At 39.5% G+C, this 23,783-nt stretch overlaps 1 protein-coding gene across 1 annotated transcript in view; it reads left to right on the top strand.

Moving 5' to 3' along the window:
- Positions 1-23,783, top strand: part of BANK1 (B cell scaffold protein with ankyrin repeats 1) — a 325,822-nt gene that overhangs the window by 23,911 nt on the left and 278,128 nt on the right. The window contains exons 4-5 of the mRNA XM_089680587.1: positions 4,636-4,777; positions 16,964-17,106. Of these exons, the coding sequence (XP_089536713.1) occupies positions 4,636-4,777; positions 16,964-17,106 (285 nt within the window). The remainder of the gene's footprint in view (positions 1-4,635; positions 4,778-16,963; positions 17,107-23,783) is intronic.

Raw genomic sequence — 23,783 nt, 5'->3', positions numbered from 1 at the left:
ACTGAAATTTGAAATAGAGTGACAAGTTCACACATTGCTGAGCTCAGTCGCAGAATCGTTTTCAGTGTCTGATGATGAATTTCCCCACGAATCATCATCACTCAATTCTGCAAGTGGTTCTAATTTACTATCGCTGTTCTCTAGCTGGTCTAAAACCGCTTTTGACCTAAAGGGACGCTTTTTGGACGCCATGGACGTTTCTCAGTTTCCAGGCAGAAAGAACAGTAAAAATGCAGACAGGGCACAGGACAAAGCACTAGGGACAAAATGTATGTGAAATGGTTAGATACAGTAATGTAATACTATCAGATTTTAGTGTATTGAGTTAATGTCAAATTTTTACATTTTTGAATTTCCCGCCGGTTCTGTCCCCCGTACATCCCGTATGTCTTGATGCTTGCAGGGAACGGAACCCGGAAGACGGATGCCTGCAGGGGGGACATCGCGGGAGCGCAGGACAAGGTAAGTGCTGGAGGGATCCCAGAGCAACACTGCAGTGTAAACCCGAGTGTAGCACGAGGTTACCGCTTTTGGTACTGAAAGTTAACCCCGAGGTACACTCGGGAATACCTCCAGGGGGGTTAAAGTAGTGCCATGTTCAATTCAATAATCCATTCATCTGCAAGTAAATTATACAGGTGAAACGCGAAAAATTTTAATATCATGCAAAAGTTCATTTATTTCAGTAATGCAACTTAAAAGGTGAAACTAATATATGAGATAGACTCATTACATGGAAAGCAAGATAGTTCAAGCCGTGATTTGTCATAATTATGATGATTATGGCTTACAGCTCATGAAAACTCCAAATCCACAATCTCAGAAAATTAGAATATTGTGAAAAGGTGCAATATTCTAGACTCAAAATGTCCCACTCTAATCAGCTAATTAAGCCATAACACCTGCAAAGGGTTCCTGAGCCTTTAAATGGTCTCTCAGTCTGGTTCAGTAGGAATCACAATCACGGGAAAGACTGCTGACCTGACAGTTGTGCAGAAAACCATCATTGACACCCTCCATAAGGAGGGAAAGCCTCAAAAGGTAATTGCAAAAGAAGTTGGATGTTCCCAAAGTGCTGTATCAAAGCACATTAATAGAAAGTTTTGTGGAAGGGAAAAGTGTGGAAGAAAAAGGTGCACAAGCAGCAGGGATGACCGCAGCCTGGAGGGGATTGTCAGGAAAAGGCCATTCAAAAGTGTTGGGGACTTTCACAAGGAGTGGACTGAGGCTGGAGTCAGTGCATCAAGAGCCACCACACACAGACGGATCCTGGACATGGGCTTCAAATGTCGTATTCCTCTTGTCAAACTGCTCCTGAACAACAAACAACGTCAGAAGCGTCTTACCTGGGCTAGAGAAAAACAGACCTGGTCTGTTGCTCAGTGGTCCAAAGTCCTCTTTTCTGATAAGAGCAACTTTTGCATCTCATTTGGAAACCAAGGACCCAGAGTATGGAAGAAGAATGGAGAAGCACACACTGCAAGATGCTTGAAGTCCAGTGTGAAGTTTCCACAGTCTGCGTTTATTTGGGGAGCCATGTCATCTGCTGGTGTTGGTCCATTGTGCTTCATTAAGTCCAGGGTCAATGCAGCCGTCTACCAGGAGATTTTGGAGCACTTCATGCTTCCTTCCGCAGATGAGCTTTATGGGGATGCTGACTTCATTTTCCAGCAGGACTTGGCACCTGCCCACACTGCCAAAAGCACCAAAACCTGGTTCGAGTTTTACCTGTATATATGTTGTATTTCCCTTGCAAAATTTTGGTATTCAAAGGAAATACAGCTTCACAGCATGTATGACTATTCACCTTGTTGAGTGCTCTGTACTCCTTTAGTACTTTAGTACTCGTTTAGTAAATCAGCCCCATTGCATTTTCACTCTTTTATTTTTGCCTAGATTGAATACACATTCATCAGTAGGTATGCAAAGAAAAATGCTTGAGTACCTGTTTAATGCATTAACACTCAAAGATATTGCTCTAGCTTCTTAACATTTTAAGTCCTGTTTACTCATTAAAACATTTCAATATCAATTAACAAGAGTTAATTTTGAAATCTGAAGTCAGTTGGAGAGATTCAGTCACTTCCTGTTTGGTTGTCTACAAAATATGAAGTGAGGGGAAATCTCTCCAAAAGAAACAGAGGCAGATGTCAAAAGTTTCAGAGATTGTGCAGTACTTAGTAGGACACATTAGTAAGCAAAGGAGGAACTTTACTAAAACTGGAGCCTGGAAAATCTGGTGCAACTCTGCACAGAAACCAATCAACTTCCAGGTTTTATTGTCAAAGCTTAACTGAACAAGCTGAAGTTAGACGCTAATTGGCTACCATGCACAGCTGCACCAGATTCTGAGTGCACCGTTTTTAGTAAATCTCCCCCAAAATGTCAACGGTGTTTTTGGAACCAACATTTTGGCATTGGAACATTTTGGTGCAGAAGAGTTAAAGTCGAAGTAAATCTCAGACATGCAATATGAGCAAGGCATATCCCTCTATAGTGTGTACTTGTCTCAATTAAGAGCGCTAAGTGTAATTTCTGCCTGCTGCTTCCTTCTTCTACTATCTGCATGAGTAGCCTCTGACAAGTTTTCCTGACACCAAGTGAAAAATGGTGACAGGGGAGGGAACTCCAGTGGATTGACATCCTCAGCTCTGTTTCTGTGTGCTGTGTGGAGGTTGGGGGTGTCTCTTCCCTCCAATCAGCTCTCAGAGCTCCACTCACTGAGCACTGCAGAGTGTAACTTCAGATTTCCACCCCTTTTTTCCTGAAATCTCTCACAAGCTTTATCAATTCTAGTCTTTGTATGGATGTAGAAAAGAGAATACTGCAGATAAACAGGTACAATTTATGTAAGGGATTTGTTTTATCTCTACATACCACCTGAGGCCAGACCAGTCACTGGGTATATGTGAGGGTTTACAACCACCTTAACATTTGGTGCCATTGGTTTATAGTAAATAGAAAATTAAATATGGGGTTCAGTTAATAGTAAAATTTAGTTTAAGAGTTGACTTGCAACTGAAAATATGCATCTAGCAGTCTCTGCACCTACCTTTGACACTTTCCTAAGTCCACTGGAAGCCGTGACTATTGGATCTCTGTACTGTAATATACAACTTTCCATCCTTCCTAGAAATTTTGAGAGTTCTGGCTCACCCTATTCTGTACTTCCTAGCAGGTAGTAAGACTGTTCATCAAATTGATGGTCCAATTGAAAGGTTCAGGGTGTGGGTAGAAGGGACATCCCTTAATGTTGAAGGAAAGAGTCACATTTACGTGTAGCAGCATTAGGAAATGTGAAAAAAAAAACCAACATAGTATGTGCCAGGCACCACTAAGTGCCTACTTTTTAGTCCTGGGGTCAGTTTAGATGAAACTGACAAGTGTACTTTATGTGTTAAGGGTTAACTTTAGGAGTTAGATTATGTTGTAGGGCTTAGGTGACTGTAGGATTAAGTTTAGAGTTAGGGTAATGATTAGGTCGAGTACAACAACATCAGCTTTGGTATTTTTTCTGCATTCAGGGTATATAAATCTAAAACCAAAAAATATATTATACTGCAATTTATCAGTCCTTGGATGTGGTGGCTGCCTTCATTTTCATTTTTTGGATTAAGAATACTTTTCAGCAAGTATAGGAAATATATGTTGATCCTTCCAGAAATACAGAGCTTTCGTCACTTTCTGTGAACTAAAAAGAAAGTACAAACATTCTTGTTTTGTAAGCTATTAGTTACAACAATCCACCATGTAATGAAGATGATCAAAATAGTGCACCGCATAAATGTACTTCATATATATATGTACTGCTCAAAAAAATTAAAGGAACACTTTGAAAACACATCAGATCTCAATGGGGAAAAATATCATGCTGGATATCTATACTGATAAGGACTGGGTAATGTGTTGGGAATGTAAGGATGCCCCATCGTTTGATGGAAATGAATATGATCAGAGGACTGAATTCAAAGACACCCTAAAAATCAAAGTGAAAAAATTATGCAACAGGCTAGTCCATTTTGCTGAAATTTCATTGCAGCAACTCAAAATGGTACTCAGTAGTTTGTATAGCCCCCACGTGCTTGTACGTATGCCTGACAACATCGGGGCATGTTCCTAATGAGATGAGGGATGGTGTCCTGAGGTATTTCCTCCCAGATCTGGAACAGGGCATCACTGAGCTCCTGGACAGTCTAAGGTGCAATCAAAACATGATATTCCAGAGGTGTTCTATTGGATTAGGCCATTCAATGGTATCAATTCCTTCATCCTCCAGGAACTGCCTGCATACTCTCACCACAGGTGGCCAGGCATTGTCGTGTACCAGGAGAAACCCAGGACCCACTGCACCAGCATAGAGTCTGATAATGGGTCCAAGGATTTCATCCTTGTAAATAAAAGGTCATCCAGTATAACTTAGGGTGTGGTTGACATCATCCCTATTTCCTGAATTTGGTGCACAAGTTGCTGTCAGAACCAAACGTGTTGCAATTGCTTCTGAATTTGGTGTTATACATTAGCAAGAGGGATTAATGCCAGAAAAGTGGTGCAGCAGTTTATTGAATTCCCCAAAAATCCAATTGACAATCTGTTTTCCTTGGATGTGTTATAATTTATTCTTATATTTCCTTTTAGAATCCAGGTGAATTATTTATTATTTTGCAAGATGAAATTCCCCAAAATTCAAATATTGAAGTTGAATTCTGTACAGAAAATCAGTCTATTAGGAGAAAACCACTGCAGTGGAATGAAAAGATACTGCATTTAAAGGCTCTGGGTAAGAAAAGGCAACATCATTCAATCTTTATGGTATAATGGAATGTTTTCCTGGAATATACTGTAGATACATTAAGTATAAGGAACTAAATGCATTATAGTGCTGGCAACAATCTACACTTATAACCTCATTTCATTTTACATTTTGAAAGATTCATCTTAACTCATTCTTATCTAGATGCAATAGCTAGGCTGAAAATATTATTGTAATATTAGTGTGAGCTTTCAAGTAAATGTATATGTTCTTGGATAAATCAAGCATCAAAACTGGGAGGTAGTTTTAGCCACAAGATTTTATCACTCACGCAAAGCACACTCATAAACTGGATCTCTGTAGGCTCATGACTGATGGACTTTTTTCCAATAAGGGAATTCCCTTGTAAATAATGATATGTGCTGCCACAAACAATATCATTTGGTTTTAATTTATAATCAAGTACTATTAGTAGGTACAGTTAGGAACAGCTTTGTAAAAAGAAGGTATCTCTAGGGAAATATGATCCATATGTCCTAGCCTACACAGAGGGACATACATTTAAATAAAATCTCTAGGGAAATATGATCCATATGTCCTAGCCTACACAGAGGGACATACATTTAAATACAATCTCTAGGGGGCGCATGCGCGGCCGGCTACGGGATGGACGTGCTCTGATCACAGCTCCGTCCACCCGCCACCTACAACGCGGCACACACCGGCCCCGGGGGAAATAAATCACCCCGCACTGTCACATACCTCTGCCCGCATCCCGACAACCATGCCCCGCAGGAGGAGAGCCCCTGATCATCCAGGGAAGCTGACGAAATTCTTCCCTGCTATTGTGCAGGGAATCCAAGATGGCGGCCGCAGCACAGACATACAGGGAGACAGCATCCACGAGGAGGACTACAGGGCTCAGCACAGGGATCCGAGGCTGCAAGAATCGCTCTACCCAGGGGACCCTGGTGAGTTCTCACCCCCTCTGTCACCCACAACTAGCAGCCCTGCCAAATCTAGGCCACGATTGGACCAGGATCCTAACATTTCCTACCAAGCCCTACATATCACGCCTCCACCCGCTACTTTAAACCTGCCAGATATAGACGCATTTCCAGCAGCAGATCAGCCGCTAACGAAGGTGTCCATGAAACACCTGCTGACGTCACTCCGTCAATCTCTGCAAAATGACATTTTTGCGTCTTTAAATCAAATAACTAATGTGGTACAGCACCAAGAGCGTAGAATATGCCATATTGAAAGCAGTCTAGGTGATATCATAACAGCGCATAACGATTTGATTGGCGCTCATGCAGATCACTCATCTGATATCGAGCAAATCAATTTAAAATTAGCAGACTTAGAAGATCGCTCGCGTCGCAACAACATTAAATTCAGAGGGATCCCTGAATCAGTGCCAAGCGAAAATCTGCTACTCTACATACAGCAGTACTTCAAACTACTCCTACCAACACTTCCAGATCTAGAGCTCGCGATTGATCGAGCCCACCGACTGCCCAAAGCAGCGTTTTTACCGGCATCTATTCCAAGAGATGTACTGATCTGGGTGCATTTTTACCACGTTAAAGAAAAAATTATGATTGCGGCTAGAAACCCACCACCTCTCCCGCCATCACATGCAAATCTACGCCTCTATGCGGACCTCTCCAAAGCCACGCTCCTTAATAGAAAAAAAATGATTTCCATCACTAAGGCCCTAAGGAATCATGGCATAGCCTACCAATGGGGCTTCCCAACTAAATTAATAGTGCGACGACAAGGCAGAATATTCACCGTCAGGAACCTGGAAGCCGGCTTAGACCTGCTCAGGACATGGAACATTCTCCCTGCAGATACACATGACACCACCTCAAACTCTGCCCAACGCATGGAGACATCTCAAGCTGTTACATAGAGCATTCCAGGTGCTGACATCTTTCCTTCTCCCCCGGGGGTTATTTTTTCAATGCTTACACTTCTGGCGATCGGCTTACATTTAATGAAGTTCGCTCTCCAAGTTTACGTGTGGCATGACCCTCTAGGCGGTCAAAGCCTGTTTATACCCCCCAGCTCTAAAGTAGCGATGTTGGCTACTTGGCCTCTTTGCATTTTTTGCAAAACTATTTTTAGTATCCCTTGCGTTTCCTCTCATTTTTTCCTACGGCACCATCAGCTAACCCTCCTTACTTCCAATCGTGTTGTCCTTGAGGCTACATGGATCACCTCCTCTAAACCTCCACTCGAGCCTTACTGGTACCATGACTATGCTATTACTATCCTTTCTCAGGAGATTACCGAAACAACAATCCGACATTATATTTCCAACGAAGAAACTTATATAAATGATTAATATAACATCTCTTAACGTTAGAGGCCTAAACTCTCCATTCAAGCGATCGCTGCTCCTTAAAGAAACCCGGAAATCCCGAGCCGACATTTTCTTTATACAAGAGACTCACTTCGCCACGGAAAAAACGCCTAAACTACACCTGCACCATTTCTCACAAATATTTATGGCAACTAATCCTAAAAAGAAAAAACGGGGTAATTATAGCCATTAATGACTCTCTCCCTTTCCGATTCATCTCGAAAATAGCCGACCCACATGGACGCTTTTATATCCTCATTTGCCAGATAAATGACATAACCCACACATTGGTGAATGTATACGGCCCAAACAATGACCAAATGCAATTTTACCGAATGCTCTATAAGACCCTCTCAGATCATAAACAAGGCAAACTCATAATTGGTGGAGACCTCAACGTTATGAGCAACCCAATCGTGGACTCATCCTCTAAGAAGCCACCCACTAAATATACCTTTAATCAATTTCTACATGATCACGATTTGTATGATATATGGAGATGCCAACATGGCTCTGAGAGAGACTATACCTACTACTCCCCAGCACATCTTTCATACTCCAGAATAGATATGTTTATCACTGATAAATGGACATTACAACAAGTGACTTCCTCTAACATTGGAACCATATCCTGGTCAGACCACGCAGCAATCAGTATATCCTTGGATGACGATCGACGCTCGGCGCTCCCACCGATTTGGAGACTCAACTCTGCACTCCTGAAACTTCCGGACAATCAGAAACATATTTTAAAAGCCCACAAATTGTTTTTTGCTACCAACACCACTCCGGATATCTCAATTACTACACTTTGGCAAACTTACAAGGCCTACATGAGAGGTATCCTCATACAATTAAACTCCCGTATAAATAGACAGCGCTCTCAACAAATTGACCAGCTTCTAACCTCCATTAACCTAAATGAGGAAATTAACAAAAAACACCCTAACCCTGCTATTTCAGCAATTCTAAACCAAGATAGAAACAAATTACGCACCCTCTTACTCCACTCTTATGACACCAACCTCCAAAAAACAAAGACCAAATTTTATGCGCTCGGTAATAAAGCAAGCTCTCTTCTTGCTAAGACCATTAAACAAAAACGACTTAAGATCAAAATATCTATGATCCAGCATCCAATCACACATTCTCCTCTTACAAATCCACTAGATATTGCTAACGCTTTTGCAACATATTATCAGAAGCTATATAACATAAAAGACGACTCTAATACAACCCAGCCAACGATTCCCTCCATTGAACGCTTCCTGCATAACACCAATCTCGCCCACATTACCCCTTCTCAACTCGAATCTCTATCGGTACCAATCTCAACCTTAGAAATTGAAAAAGTCATAACCACTCTACCTTTAAATAAATCACCAGGGAATGATGGCTTCACTAATGAATACTACAAAACATTTACATCCGATCTTAAGTCACACCTATCTGCCCTCTACAATCACGTGGCATCTGACGGGGAATTCCCCCCTGACATGCTACAATCGATAATCACAACCATCCCAAAACCGGGCAAAGACCGCCAACTCGCTCAAAATTACAGACCGATCTCGCTACTTAATACAGACATAAAAATATATGCCAAGATAATTGCTCAAAGATTACTCCCATACCTACCTACATTGATCCATCCAGACCAAGTGGGTTTTATACCTGGTAGACAAGCTCCTGACGCCACCAGGCGAAATATATCTCTACTTCACCACCTTGAAACTGACAAACGTCCCTCCCTTTTTTTATCACTAGACGCGGAAAAGGCTTTCGACCGAATTCATTGGAAATTTATGACACTTACATTACAAAAGTTTGGCATTGCGGATTGGATCTTGTCGACGATCCTCACCCTTTACTCTAAACCTTCCGCTAGAGTCTTAACTAATGGCACGCTCTCACAGCCCTTTTGTATATCCAATGGAACCAGACAAGGTTGCCCCCTCTCCCCTATAATTTTTGCCTTACTTATAGAACCACTAGCGACTAACCTTAGAAACGACCCAAGCTTCATGGGAGTCAAATACCTCACCACTGAACACAAAATCAGTCTCTTCGCAGACGACATTATACTGATGATTACAAATCCATATAAATCACTCCAGACGATTTGTACGCACATTCAAAGTTACTCAGCGGTCTCATATTACAAACTTAATGAATCCAAATCATCAATTTTAAATTTATATACGCCCTCTATTACCCAGGACTTACTCTCTAAACAGTTCCCTTTTACCTGGGAAAAACACAGCATTCCTTACTTGGGGATTAGACTCACCCCTACGACTAACCACCTTTACCCAACTAATTACAGATCGCTACTTGAAACTATCCCACGGGATCTCAAGAGCTTTCGCACCTCTACTCTATCGACATTAGGTAGAATAGCAACTCTAAAAATGTGTATACTTCCTAAAATACTATACATTTTCCGAACACTCCCCATCCCAGTCCCATGCTCTTTCTTCACTAAACTCCAGGCCATATTAAACAAATTCCTATGGAACTCAAAAAAACCCAGATGCACCACGAATCTCCTAATACATCCAACCTCCAGAGGTGGAGCGGGCCTCCCACATATGAAATCCTACTACCAAGCTGTTCTATTAGATCAGCTCTTCTTCTGGTGGCACCCCTCCCCGGAAAAAATATGGACCACCTTGGAAACATCTGTGTACCTTCCATACACGATAACGAACATACTATGTCTACCTCGAGCGGCTCAGATTCAAGCGCTTCACAAACACCCATGCATACAGGCCTCCTTAACGGCATGGCACGATTTTGTTGACAACAATAAATTTGGGAAAAACAATGTTCAAACCCCTACCCCACTTTCGTCCTTGCATTACATCATACCTCATCTAAATCTAACAAAGTGGACGGCCCTTGGCATACTTCACATTCAAGACATATTCACCTCAAGCAAATTGGACTCCTTCTACACCATTCAAAGCAAATTTCACCTTCCTGGCAATGAACAATTTACATATATGCGCATAGCCCATGCACTCCACAAAACAAGTATCCCGCACACAACAGAAATTCCTGCAACTGCGCATCACTTCTTTTATAGAACCAAATACCCAAAAAAAGGAATCTCTGTCTTTTATACACTTATAACCGAAAGGCAATTTACAACATATACTTCCTCCTTAACCAACTGGGAGAAAAATTTCCAACAATCGATATCCCCAAGCATGTGGGAAAAAACATTTACCATTACGTACAAGGCCTCGAAATGTTCCTCCCACTGGGAAACATATTTAAAAATATTACATGAATGGTACCTAACTCCCACTAAATTATCAATATTTTATCCACAACACTCGCGAGCCTGCTGGAGACACTGCGGAGAGTCTGGTACACTATTACATATACTCTGGAATTGTAAGTCAATTAAGTCTTACTGGAACAAAGTTTTTCAAATCATTTCCTCAATTACAGGTATGTTGGTAACACCAAACCCCGCTTTAGCTCTCCTGCAAGTTGGCGTAGATAACTTTCCTACAAATTCACGCACCATTGTTATACATACTTTAGCAGCAGCAAAAACCAATATTACCAGACTATGGCGCTCTACTACTACTCCCCCTTTGTCTCGCCTCTTTTCCGATCTCAATCTTCAATGTGAAATGGAAAGAAGGATTGCCTTACAAAACTCCACCTCTCACAAATTTAATACCCAATGGTCTAGATGGCTTAAAAACCCAAACTGTTCTGTAAAATGATTACTAATTCTACCCATTGTATTACATATAACTCGTCATCCGATGGTGCCCTCTCTCTTCTTTTCCTTTCCCTCCCCATTTTCTACTTCCCCCCCCCCTCCCTACTCATAATCTTTTGTTCTCTAGACTGGTTCACATGACAATGAGCATACCTCTCATGTATACAATTGGAACCTAAAATATCCCCAGCCTATTGGTGGGGATCTTCCACTCCTACTCCTCTATTCATGCATTATAATCCTTCGAGTGAACCCTTCTAGTTTCATGTTAATATGTTAATATGTTTACCCTTTTGTATGTTGAAAAAATTTTTTTTTCCTTCAATAAAAACCATTTGAATATAAATACAATCTCTAGGGAAATATGATCCATATGTCCTAGCCTACACAGAGGGACATACATTTACATAAACATTAAACATGTAATTAAAAAAAAATGTTAAGTATGTAAATAAGAAATAAAAATAACAGGTATATTTAGAACTAATTCTATCAGTCAAAACTAGAAACTTTTAGGGACCAAACCACACACCAAAAGCTTTAATCTTTGGGCCTCAACCATCTGCCCCAAGACTATTGCTAACATGCACAATATGTCAAAGCAAAAAAAAAAAAATTGCAAGTACAGTAAAATACTTGCTGATTTGTCAAAAAACGATTAAGTTCCTAATTCCATTCTAGGTTGACAACTCAGTGCCTTTGCTGCACTATAATTTTCTAGCGGAGTGCCCATTCGCTCAGCATGCTCAGATGCAGGTGCAGGCCCCTTTAACTTCATTTTCCACATCTCCCTGATTTCCTACATATGCCCAAGGAAGACATGTTCCTCAGGTTCCCCACCTCAGCTGCTTAGAGAGGCCACACCTAATGAAGCACAGGTAGCTGACCATGTGATCTACAGCCAACTAAGAGGCCCTCTATTATCATAACTGTGGGCGGTCAGGCAAAACTCTAATAGCACACAGTTTCTCTAAAAGACCCAGCTACTGTGGGTAGATCCTCCCCAATTGCTACCACAGTACTCTAGAGCCAGAGGGAGGTCCTTTGTCCTTGAATCCCTCCAGCTGTTCACTTGTGTTCACTTGCATTATCAGAGCTATCCTGGACTTCATTGTGAGAGACACTGCCTATGGGGATAATCACTAGTAACTGAGAAAAACAAAACAGTGGGTGGACTGGCCTTGTGCATTAGCTTTTGGCTAATAGGCTCTGAGGAAGAGGCTAGTCCTCAAAACACGTCAGCCATTTTGGATGTCCATCATTCTCATCACCATTCAGAAATGCAGAGCGAATTGACAGAGCGGTCTCACATGATGTGTTTATATTCATGTACTTTTGTGAGTAGAATACTTTCTTTTAAATGTAATAAACATACTTTTAAAGGTAATGCACAAGGCCGGTGCGCCCTCTGCTTTGTTTTTCTCTATTAGTACTTTTGGACTCCCTGGTTCTTTAAGGGTAGCAAGGCGTGCATATTCCAAGACATTCGTTGTGTGATCCCTATGACATAGAGTCCATCCCTAAGTGCAGGAGTATTTGGGTTTTCCACTTTCACATCACGGATAATCACTAGTAGTTGTGTTCTGTACTGTTTTACTGAAGTAGCAATTCTCAACCTTAGTCTATGTTGTGACAGTGTCTTATAGAGACTATATAGCCACTTGTTACCCTAACTGAGTCACAGAGATGTTCATGTGATGAGTTTACGTTTGTGCAGATTAAATTATTCTTCAGTGTATGCATAGTTTTTTAGCCATTATGAACATGTTTTGCATTGTTGCTCTTACCATTGCACCTGTTTATATTCAGCAAGTTACTTTCTGTCTAATCACCCATTCTGCTAAAATCCAAACTAGAATTGTAAGGCCTGACTGCTGAACTACAGAACTCCACCTATCTCCAGTCCCTCTCTGCCCCACTCCACATTCATATATTTATTAATCTCCTAGAAAAACAATGCTACTACCTTAACTCCCTAGTACCTGCCTGCACAATGTGTTTAGGTTAAGGACTCTTGGGAGATGTAGTTGTGGTGTTATACTTACATCAGTAGCAACTGATCTCCCGGCATCCGCTCCTACAAGAGCTTTACACATCCAGTAATGATGTCACAGAGAATAATGAACTCTGTTGCTATAGGAACAAGGTCAAAGAAAATATTTGCAGGGTGCTCTAGTGTAAGAAACTTGAGGGTAAATTTAGGTAGTGCCTGGACATACACCTTAAAAAGAATGCATGCATAACATATTGTAACTGCATTAAATAAAGCTATTTATGGATTAGCCTGTAAAAGTTGGGGATATAAGCAGCTTCATTGTTTTTTCTGGATATATTCTCTTTACGTATTATGATCTGGACAGAAAAACATAGTTTTGTATGTTTTATTATCTTGGATAAATCTGAAAATTGTGCATGAACTTTTAATATTTATGATTTCCAGCCACTAATTTAAGCTCTGGTATCCTTTCCACATGTTTACCATGTGACCTAATCTTCACCACTTTACTGAATTGTACGTTAATTATTTTTACAAATCTCAGTAGCTGAAGCACAGATTACACGCACAGTCAAGTCATAGAAGTTACGTTTCCTCACTACCTCCGTATTCTATATGGCACTGTCTAGATTTTTTTGTAAAGAAAAGTATTCTAAAAGGATTGTCATTGGTATATCTGCAAACATAACATTTGATATAAACAGTAAACAAAATACTAAATAGTAATTTACAATTTTAAACAAACTTGCCCAAAAACAAGTATAGTTTTCTTTAACTACAATATAGTTCACGTTATAAGTATAACTTACATTAATGTGCTATAGCAGTTATTGGGAAAGCTTGAAATGACTGCTGAAATCTGCTTAGATATGCTATATTTTTCCGTGCAGCTGAAGGTTTTTTCATCTCTAGGAAAACAATGTGTAAATAATTCAGAAAACGTCAATTAATCTGAGTTTATTGCTCACAGTTCATCATTTTTAGATCTTTTTTTTCTCCATATTTATACTTTTGGAAGATTAAATTTGCTTATGCTGCAGTTTGGATAGTTTGTTGCAGAGGAGTTTATTGACAATATAATTATATACTTTGTTTAGTAGCTAGCTTGGATATAATGAAATAAATACAAATAATATCTTTAATCCTTTTAAGGCAATACAAAAAATATTTTCACACGCCTGATGGTAGAGTTTTTATGTACATAAAAATGACCAGGTTTTGACCAGTTGCATTTCAGTTAAGGGAAAATATATTATCAATGTAAGTCAAATCTCAGAATGGGTTGTAAATATATTAACCATCTGTTTAAGTATAGATCCTTAAAAGGGATTGATATATTTATGAAAATATTTAGGGCAACACAATTTAAATGTTATACATGTTTTGTTATTTTGGGTATATGTGAATTATTGTGTATGGATATGTTATAGTTATATTTTCCAGAAGCTAGAGGTTTGGACTAATTTTCCACATGCTTCCCAGACTCTCCTACACTGCTTTACAGTAGTTAACAGAGTTCAAAAGCTCAATCTCAAATATACACACAACTGAATGATTTGAGTGACTCATCCTCCTCTTTCTGTATTCAGAAGGCTATGTGCATACTTTTGGTTAGAGATATTCTGAAAAGAGTTTATGCCTTGTTCCTACTTTAGAAAACCAATCAGTATAGAAGTATCTGTATAAACTGGACAGGAAGTGGAAAAACATTTGACCAACATAAAAATTAAGAGCAAATATAAGGCTCCATTCACATCAAATCCGATTTTGAAATTGTGCGACTTACAGTGAAGTCGCACGATTTCAAAATCGGGGGAGATGCCGATTTCCTTGCAATTTGCAAGACATCTGACACAGATGCCTATGTAAATTGCAACAAAAGTAGTACATGTACTACTTTTGAAATTGGTGCGGCTCTGACCAAGTTGGAACCGCACCGATATGACCGCTCTAAAAGCAAATCGCATGCCAAGTCGCATTCAGTGTGAGCCAGCCCTAAATGTACAGCAAACTTTTGCAAAATGATTATATGATTAAAAAAAGTCCTCCTGCCCATTATGATTTACAGTTTAGAGCAGGGTTTTGGAACCTTGGGGATCTGCAAAATTTCCCCAGGCATTCGGCCACCTCCACTGTTGCAGCAGATTTCACTTTCTGACCAATAGTGGCTTTATTATCCTTCCAACAGTAGTTGTCCCTGTGTTTGGAACAATTTTCAGGCTATCAACACAGCAGGGTTGGCAATGATGAGGATAAAAAGAGTAAAGTATTTTGTATGATAGAACAAACAGAAGATTTGGGTGGATTAAATGAATGAGAGAGGAAAATAAGAAGTAGAAGAGCAGCTGAGGTGCAAAGGTAGAAGTGTATATGTGAAACTGTGGAGGGTGGGGGGCTAAAATGTGAGATGAAAAAAGGAATAGTGAACATTCCAAATATGTGTAGAGTAGGGTTTCTAAACAGGTTCAATTACACTGTTGTTAAAATAAATACCAGTGCATTTGGGTTGATTTACTAAAGGCAAATAGACTGTGCTTTGCAAGTGCACTTGTAGTGCACTTGGAAGTGCACTGAAAGTGCAGTTGCTCTAGATCTGAGGAGAACATGCAAGGAAAATAAAAAAAAAACAGCATTTTTGCTTGCACATGATTGGATAAAAGAAATCAGCAGAGCTTCGCCTTATTTCAGAGCTACCCCTGGGATCTAAAGCAACTACACTTGGAGTGCACTTGCAGTGCACAGCCTATTTACCTATAGTAAATCAACCGCATTGTGTTGTTTCCACTGGGCACCAGTGCACTGTTTGTGTTAGTGTCAGTTTTATTTATTATTTATGCATTTATTTATTATTATATCTAAAACTCACTTATCACCCTAATGGTCCATGAGCTATAGATCAAAAAATTATTTCACAGTTTCCCTGAAAATATTTTCAAGGGTTCCTCAAATGGAAGGAGGTTGAGAAAGGCTGGTCTAGAGAAAGTGTGAATAGAACAGAAAGAACAAGTACGTCTTACATAATTTGACAGTGGGATTTCGTTACTAAAGGAATAAGGAATGTTCACTGAGCAAGTTGAATGTTACTAACATTCCTTATACTTGATTGGACGGTGAAAGTGAACACGGCTACTTTGCAAAGTAAATTTATACTTTGTTAAGTAAAAATCTGTTTCTCTACTAAGCAAAGACCAGTGTGTACTTTGACAGACAACGATGGAATAAATTAATTACTAAAGTGGTAATATTAGGCAAGATTATGCATGTTTAGCTAAGAAACAGAGTGTGAAGGCTTGTCTTGAAGTTTAGAGGTGTTGGTTAGCTCTAATAAATAGCAATGTTGGAGTCAAAATGGTCACATTTCAAGCAAAGCAAAAGGCAACATTTGGTAGTGTACTGCTCTTTTTATTAATAATTTAGAAGAAGGTTGGCTTCATGCACTTGCATTTGGGGTAATAGAAAAAAGTGAAGAGATTCAAAGAAGGGACTGGCTAAAGAGAGCTTTTTAGATACTTGAAGAGTACTTTCTGGGCCTTGGGTATTCAGCGGAGAGAAGCAGTGACAAGTCATTTGTAAAACACAGTGAAGACAAAGAGTAGTGAAACATAAATATGATCTGTGAATATTTTTATTAAATTGCATACGCCAGCCTCAAAGTTAGTTTACTAATCTTCCTCTTGGTTGGATCAGCTTTTTGAAGGGTAATTTGATTACCTGTACCCCCTAAATCTGTTTGATTTTTACACAGTCACTTGTGTTTGAAGAACACCTTCTCAGATCAGTTTAAAATGGATTTTTAAGTGTAGATATTTTAGTCTGAATATTTTTATTTTGTTACTATGAAGTTAAAAAGTGTAAGTAAATGTACATACAATATGGTGAATATGTGAAGCTGCACTCAACAATGTGCAAAGTGAAATAAAAAAGCAGGATGTTTGCTTGTGCACAATTGCTGATTGAATTGCACACAACTTTGTCTTATTTCCTAAGCTCTGTGAAACATGTGTATATGTATCTAAGTTTAAGTAGTTATGAATTTTCTTATATACAAGTATTTATGCAATTTTTAATAATACATTCTTTTATTTCATGTTATTTGATTTTAAGACCTTCCTCCTGGCCCAGTCATTGTGAATGTCTACAATGGAGAAAACATCACAGCAAGCACCCAAATTGAGTATTACTCTACAATTCAAGACCTGAAATTCCTGCTTTGCAAAGTGGTAGATCCAATAACATTTATTTGTCAGGTAAATATGCAAATCACAATTTATATATCTTAAATTCATTGTGGGATGTCAAAGTCAATATTATATACTGAATATGTAAAATACAATATTAAATATATACAGTAAGTACATATGAGCTGGCTAAAATGTCATTTTTTGCCTTTAGGCAAGTAATTTCAATTGGAAGTCCAGCTAGTTTTTCTTTAGGCAAGTAATTTCAATTGGAAGTCCAGCTAGTTTTTCTTTAGCTTTTTTGTTTTTAGGCTTGGATGGAATGGGAATGAGGGCACCGTTTATTTTTGGCTTCAGCAGAAGTCATGGCCCTGTGTACAGCCTGAGAACTGAATTTAGAGGCCCCATAAGGATACAGGGATTGATTTGATGACATCTTTCTTTCCAAAGGACCACTTACCAGTTTACTTTCAGCACTAGTTTAGCTGAAGCTCCCTCTTTCTCCAACAAGAAGCCTGCGCTCCAAAGGAATGCCCTTTATATGACATCATTGCTCTTATAAGGAATATTCACTACCTTGGTCATGACATTGCATGAGCAGGAGTCTAGCTATTTGACTATGGGCTTCTTATATAGGGGCCCAGTATGCAGTTTTCTAGTAGTGAATTCGGAAGTGGTCCATTGGACCATTTTTATCAGTTCACTAACACATGGATCAAATAATATTTATATGTTGTACCCAACAAAGAGAGGAAAGGACAACCCTCTCTCAACCAAAACACAGAGCAGATTTTTCATCTCATCATGGAACTTGAAATCATCCTTTAACAAAATTAACAAAAGCTGATATATACAATGCATCTACACTCAGTATATTTGTGCTTTCTTCATTCAGGATTAGAGATTGTGTTACTGCATATAAATTAATGTCCTCATGAGCTTCAATAGTGTCTTGGAAATTCGCTTTTAACGAATTTCTCCTTACCGTGAGTACTCGCAGTTGGATGCGCAGCAATCCCCCATAAAGCTGTGCGAATCTCGCTTACCGCGACTGCAGCTAAACTCCACAATTCCTGCGCCTCAAACTGGTCTAGCTCTGTTGAGATGTGGGGAAAATGGAGCTCCAGTTACCTAGGAATGATCACACGACACTCTCAGGTTGCTGTTGGAATTCACATAGGGAACGTTTCCATCCTCAGCCTCCGGTTTTATTACAAGCACACACATGCCCCCCACATGAGTCAGGTCAATCCCCTCCCACAGAACAATGCATGGGGAGTGTCTATACACAGAATGTACATCCTGATTGGAGCATAGCCTTTCCTTTTATTTATACTGGAAACCAGATCTCCCCTCCCCCTTTCCCATGGTGAGCTCTCTGAGGAGAGTAAACTTCCCCCTATCCTATCAGCTCCTAGCAGTATCTCCATTCTCTGTGCAAGCATCGCCTACATTAAACAGTGTCAGTCTGTATCTGAATGGACCCGATACAATCTTTATTAAAACACATCCATCCAGATACAGTTCAGGTCGGTAATGGATTGTAAGATATACATGAGCCTACACGTGGAGCTCGCACTGCCTGGCACCTGGCGATACGAAGTCCATGTGGTACTATGCTGCTGATATGTGGATACAGGCCCGCGGCCTACCGCCGGCAGCATTCGCATCGAATGCCGTGGTCGTATACACACCACTCTATAAGCGCAGATCTGCCATCTCATCCATTACCGAGCTGAGTACTGTAATACATACATTGTACATGCGCATGGCCCAATTGCAGCCTTCAGAGCTTTAATTATGCCACACGAGAGACATATGAATAATACTAATATATGACACATTTAAAGTTCAACCTGTAAATACAAAATTTCCATGACAATAGTATGTACAACGACTCATGTCTTCTTAAGAAAGTTCCCCTTAGAGGACAAATATAGACATGGCTGTTTTATGCTTACATAGTTACGTTTGTTTTACATAACAGCAAGGGAAGCAGTGTAGAGTATTACTGTAAAACATTATCAGTTTTACTGTAAACAGGACATCAATAAGCAATAAAAACTGAAATGGCACTTCTGCTTTTCTAAGCAACAGCTTAAAACATATAGCATCTTAACTCATTCAGAGGAATTAATACTTCCACTTGCAGCAAACCAATTCTTCAAGTATGGCTTGTTTAAAAAACAAGAGCTGCAAAAATATATTAACCTAAGTCTATGCATCTCTCATGTTTACAGAGGGAGGATCCAGGCAGACTTTAACCACTTGAGCTCCTGAGGATTTACCCCCTTTAATGACCAGGCCTCTTTTTGCTACTCGTCGCTGCACTAATTCAACTGATAATTGTGCGGTCATGCAATGCTGCACCTAAACGTAATTTATGTCCTTTTTTTCACACAAATAGAGCCTTCTTTCGGTGGTATTTGATCACCTGTGCGCTTTTTATTTTTCACAATATAAACAAAAAAAGACCAAATATTTTGAAGAAAAATGATATTTTTTACTTTCAGCTATAAAAAATATATAGTAAACTCAAAGTTAGTTATAAATTTAGGCCAAAATGTATTCTGCTACATGTTTTTGGTAAAAAAAAATCCCAATAAGTGTATATTGATTGCTTTGTGTGAAAGTTATAGCGTCTACAAACTATGGTATAGATACTGCAATTTACGACATTTTTTTGCTATACAGCGCTGCGCTAGTTTAACGGACAATTGCGCGATCATGCAATACGGTACATAAATGAAATTTATGTCCTTTTTTTAACACAAATAGAGCATTCTTTTGGTGGTATTTGATCACCTGTGCACTTTTTATTTTTGGCGCTATAACCAGAAATCGTTTTGAAGAAAAAAAAATTTTTTGGAAAAAAACAATATTTTCTCATTTTGGTCATAAAAAATATCTAAAAAACCTAAAATTTCGTCATAAATTTAGGCCAAAATGTATTCTGCTACATGTTTTTGGTTAAAAAAATCCCAATAAGTGTATATTGATTGCTTTTTGTGAAAGTTATAGCGTCTACAAACTATGGTATAGATAATGGAATTTACACAGCTTTTACTTTCTGACTGTCCATCACATTTCTTGAGGTGCTAAAATACCAGGATAGTACAAACACCCTCAAATTACCCCTTTTTGGAAATTAGACACCCTAAGCTATCTGCTGAGAGGCATATTGAGTCCATGGAATATTTATTTTTTTTCCACAAGTTTCTGGAAAATGACAAAAAACTTTCTTTTTTTTTTACACGAAGTTGGCATTTAAATGATTTTTTTCTCGCACAAGCCATGGGTATATGTGGAATTACACCACAAAATACATTCTGCTACTTCTACTGAGTATGGGGATACCACATGTGTGAGACTTTTTGGGAGCCTAGCCACATACAGGAGCCTGAAATCCAATGACCACTTTGAAAGTCTGAAGGTGCGTAACTTCCTCATTACACTTCCTCACTACCTATCACAGTTTCGAAGGCCCTGACATGCCAGGATAGCCCCAAACCCCCCAAATGACCCCTTTCTGGTAAGTAGACACCCCAAGGAATTTAAAAAGAGGCATGGTGAGTAATTTGCAGATCTCATTTTTTCTCACAAGGTTTTGAAATATAAAAAAAATAGAAAAAATGTTTTTTGTTTTTTTTTTTCATTTTCCAAAGACTTGTGGCAACAAATGAGATCTGCAAAATACTTACCGTGCTTTTTATCAAATTCCTTGGGGTGTCTACTTTCCAAAAAGGTGTAATTTGGGGGGGGTTAGGTGCTATCCTGGCATTTCAGGGTCTCCGAAACTGTGATAGGTAGTCTGGAAGTGTAATGAGGAAATAAAGCCCTTTAAAAGCCTGAAGGTGCTTATTGGATTTTGGGGTCCTGTACTTGGCTAGACTGCCAAAAAGTCTCTCACATGTGGTACCCCCATACTCAGAAGAAGTAGCAAAATGTATTTTGGGGAGTAATTCCACATATAACCATGGCATGTGTGAGCAGTAAATAATTTAAGTGACAATTTTGTGTAAAAAAAAAAATACATTTATTTTTGTCATTTTCCAAAAACTTGTGGTAAAAAAATAAATTCTTCTATTGATTCAACATTCCTCTCAGCAAATAGTTTGGGGTGACTACTTTCCAAAAAGGGGTCATTTTGGGGGGTGGGGGCGTTTTATGCCCAGCATTAGAAGTTTATGCCACACATCATTCACTCTTCTAACCACCTGAAGACCAAGCCTTTTTGTTCACATGAAAAAAAATCTGTATTTTTTGCTAGGAAATTAATTTAAACCCCCAAACATTATATATTTTTTTAAAGCAGACACCCTAGTGAATAAAATGGTGGGTACTACAATTTTTTATGGCACATAGTACTTGTGCAGCGATTTTTCAAACGCAATTTAAAAAAAAAAAATACACTTTTTTTTACTTTTAATGCAGAAAAACACAATATATTGGCCAATTGTTTGGTAAAATATAAAAGATAATGGTATGCCGAGTAAATAGATACCAAACATGACATGCTTTAAAACTGTGCATGCCCCGTGCAGTGGCGACAAACTGCAAACATTTTTAATATCCATAGGCAGCGCTTTAAAAGCCTTTAAAAGCCACCATTTTAGATTTACAGAGGATGTCTAGTGTTAGAATTACTGCCCTTGATCTGACGTTCACGGCAATACCTCACATGCATGGTGCAACCGCTGTTTACATAACGGCACAGGGTCAAGGCTTGTGCACACAGGTGTGCGTGCATGGGAGGGGCAATTTTTTTTTTTTTAGTTATTTTGATCTTTTTTTATTATTTTTACATTGTACCTTTCATTTTTTTTTGTTTAATCACTTTTAATGCTATAACAGGGAATGCAAATAACCCCTATAACTTCAATGCGCATTGTCATATTCTTTTTTGAGAGATCTGGGCTCTATCAGATTCTAGATATCTCCTCTGCCCTTACATTATCTAATCAAACCAAAATCGGTGTGATCAGATGCTTTCCCAATTTACAAATGGCGCTGTTTATATCCTGCAAAACTGAAGTGATGAAATGCTTGTAGCTTCCGAATTCCTAGACTATAGAGATGATTGGCACCATTCTGGTCTCCAATCAGCTCTATGGTCAGCTGGCAGAAACACCGGCTGCATTCTCAGGTTCCCCTGATGGCACGGGACTGCCCGAGAAGGCTGTGGAAGGCAGCGGGGGAGGGGGGGACATCATCTTCCACTGCTTGTAAAAGCAATCCTGCAGCTAATTAGCCACTAGGATTGCTTTTACATGAAAGCCGATCACCGGCTGAAAAAAACGACACCAGGATGATGCCTGCAGCTGTAGGCATCATCCTGGTATAATCATTCAAATCCAGAGATGTACCAGTACATCGCTGGTCCTTGTTGGTTATATATGCTATGTTCTTTTTTTTTTTTGTATTCAGCCAGTGGACTGAATGAAAAATGAGAAGAAATCTCTGCCAGAAAAAGTGTGTGGTATGCCCACCATTAGAATATACCACCTGCATCCACCCACTTCTAATGGTGGGCACACACTAGGTCACACTTTGCCACAAGTGCCAGTTCCAAGATTGAATAAATATCTAAATAGTGTCACGCTTGAATAAAAATTGTCCACGTATAAGTGGTACCCCATATGGAGAAATGATGACACCAAGTCCCAAACTATCTTGCCACTGCTCCCCATGTAGTCTGGGCATCCAGACGGGCTCCACGTGACTATCTTTTCCCTCGTAAATCCGAAACTTATAAGTATAGCCTGTTGTCCTCTCACAGGTCTTTTACATCCTGACCCCATATCTGGCATGCTTGCAGGGGAGAAATGTAAGGTGGCTAGAAAAATTAATGAGGGACTCCTCAAAGCAGATGTTTTGCTGGGGAGTATAGACATCTGCAAATTTTAGGTTAAGGTGATTTGCGAGGGGCTGAATTTTGTGGAGCCGGTCAAATTCAGGGTTACCCCAAGGATGACAGAGTGTATTGTCGCTGAAATGCATAAAACACATTATACTCTCATATCTATGCCTGGCCATGGCAGCAGAGAACACGGGTATATGATGAATCGGGTCTGCGGACCAATACAACCGCAATTCATTTCTTTTAGTAATGCCCATGTTGCGGGTTAGGCCCAAAAAAAATGTAAATTTGAAAACCGTAATGAGTTTCCATTTGAATGGTCTGGCAAGGTTTGAATTTGGGTTGGCGGCGATAAATTGTTGTGCACATAAAATGCTTTGATCAATCAACGCATACAGATATTCCGTGAAAAACAGCTCCAAAAATCAAGGAGGTATGTGAAAGACCAAGATGTACTAGACCACTGGTACTCGACAGTTCACCAAAAGGTAGAGCGGCACTAGTACTGTTACTCTGCTGCATATGAGAGTCATCAAAATTTACCGGCAAGTGCTAACAGAGATCAGGCCTGATTCTGCGAACACTGCGGTTTTGTGTGCAATGTATCAAGTGACAGTGACCTACTGACACTGCACTTGCTGGGGGAGAAGGGGGGGTAAGCGTTGGGGCTAAACGCAGGTGTTGGGCTGATCCCGCTAACGCTGCGTTTTTGGGGACGCTATACTAATGTGAACGCTGGTATAGTGCTGATCTGATCAAAGATATTGACCTGTTCAGACACTATACTAGCAATGGAGGTTTATTGTACATGAGCATGCTCCTGGCAATCAAGGGGTTAAATGTGATGACTGGTGTACTGACGGGCAATCTGACGCTATCTGGGAGG

Source organism: Staurois parvus, unplaced genomic scaffold (assembly GCF_062004578.1).
Source record: "Staurois parvus isolate SC_StPar_1 unplaced genomic scaffold, SC_StPar_1.0 ptg000244l, whole genome shotgun sequence".
NCBI lineage: Eukaryota > Metazoa > Chordata > Amphibia > Anura > Ranidae > Staurois > Staurois parvus.
This window is presented reverse-complemented; position numbering and strand designations above follow the sequence as displayed.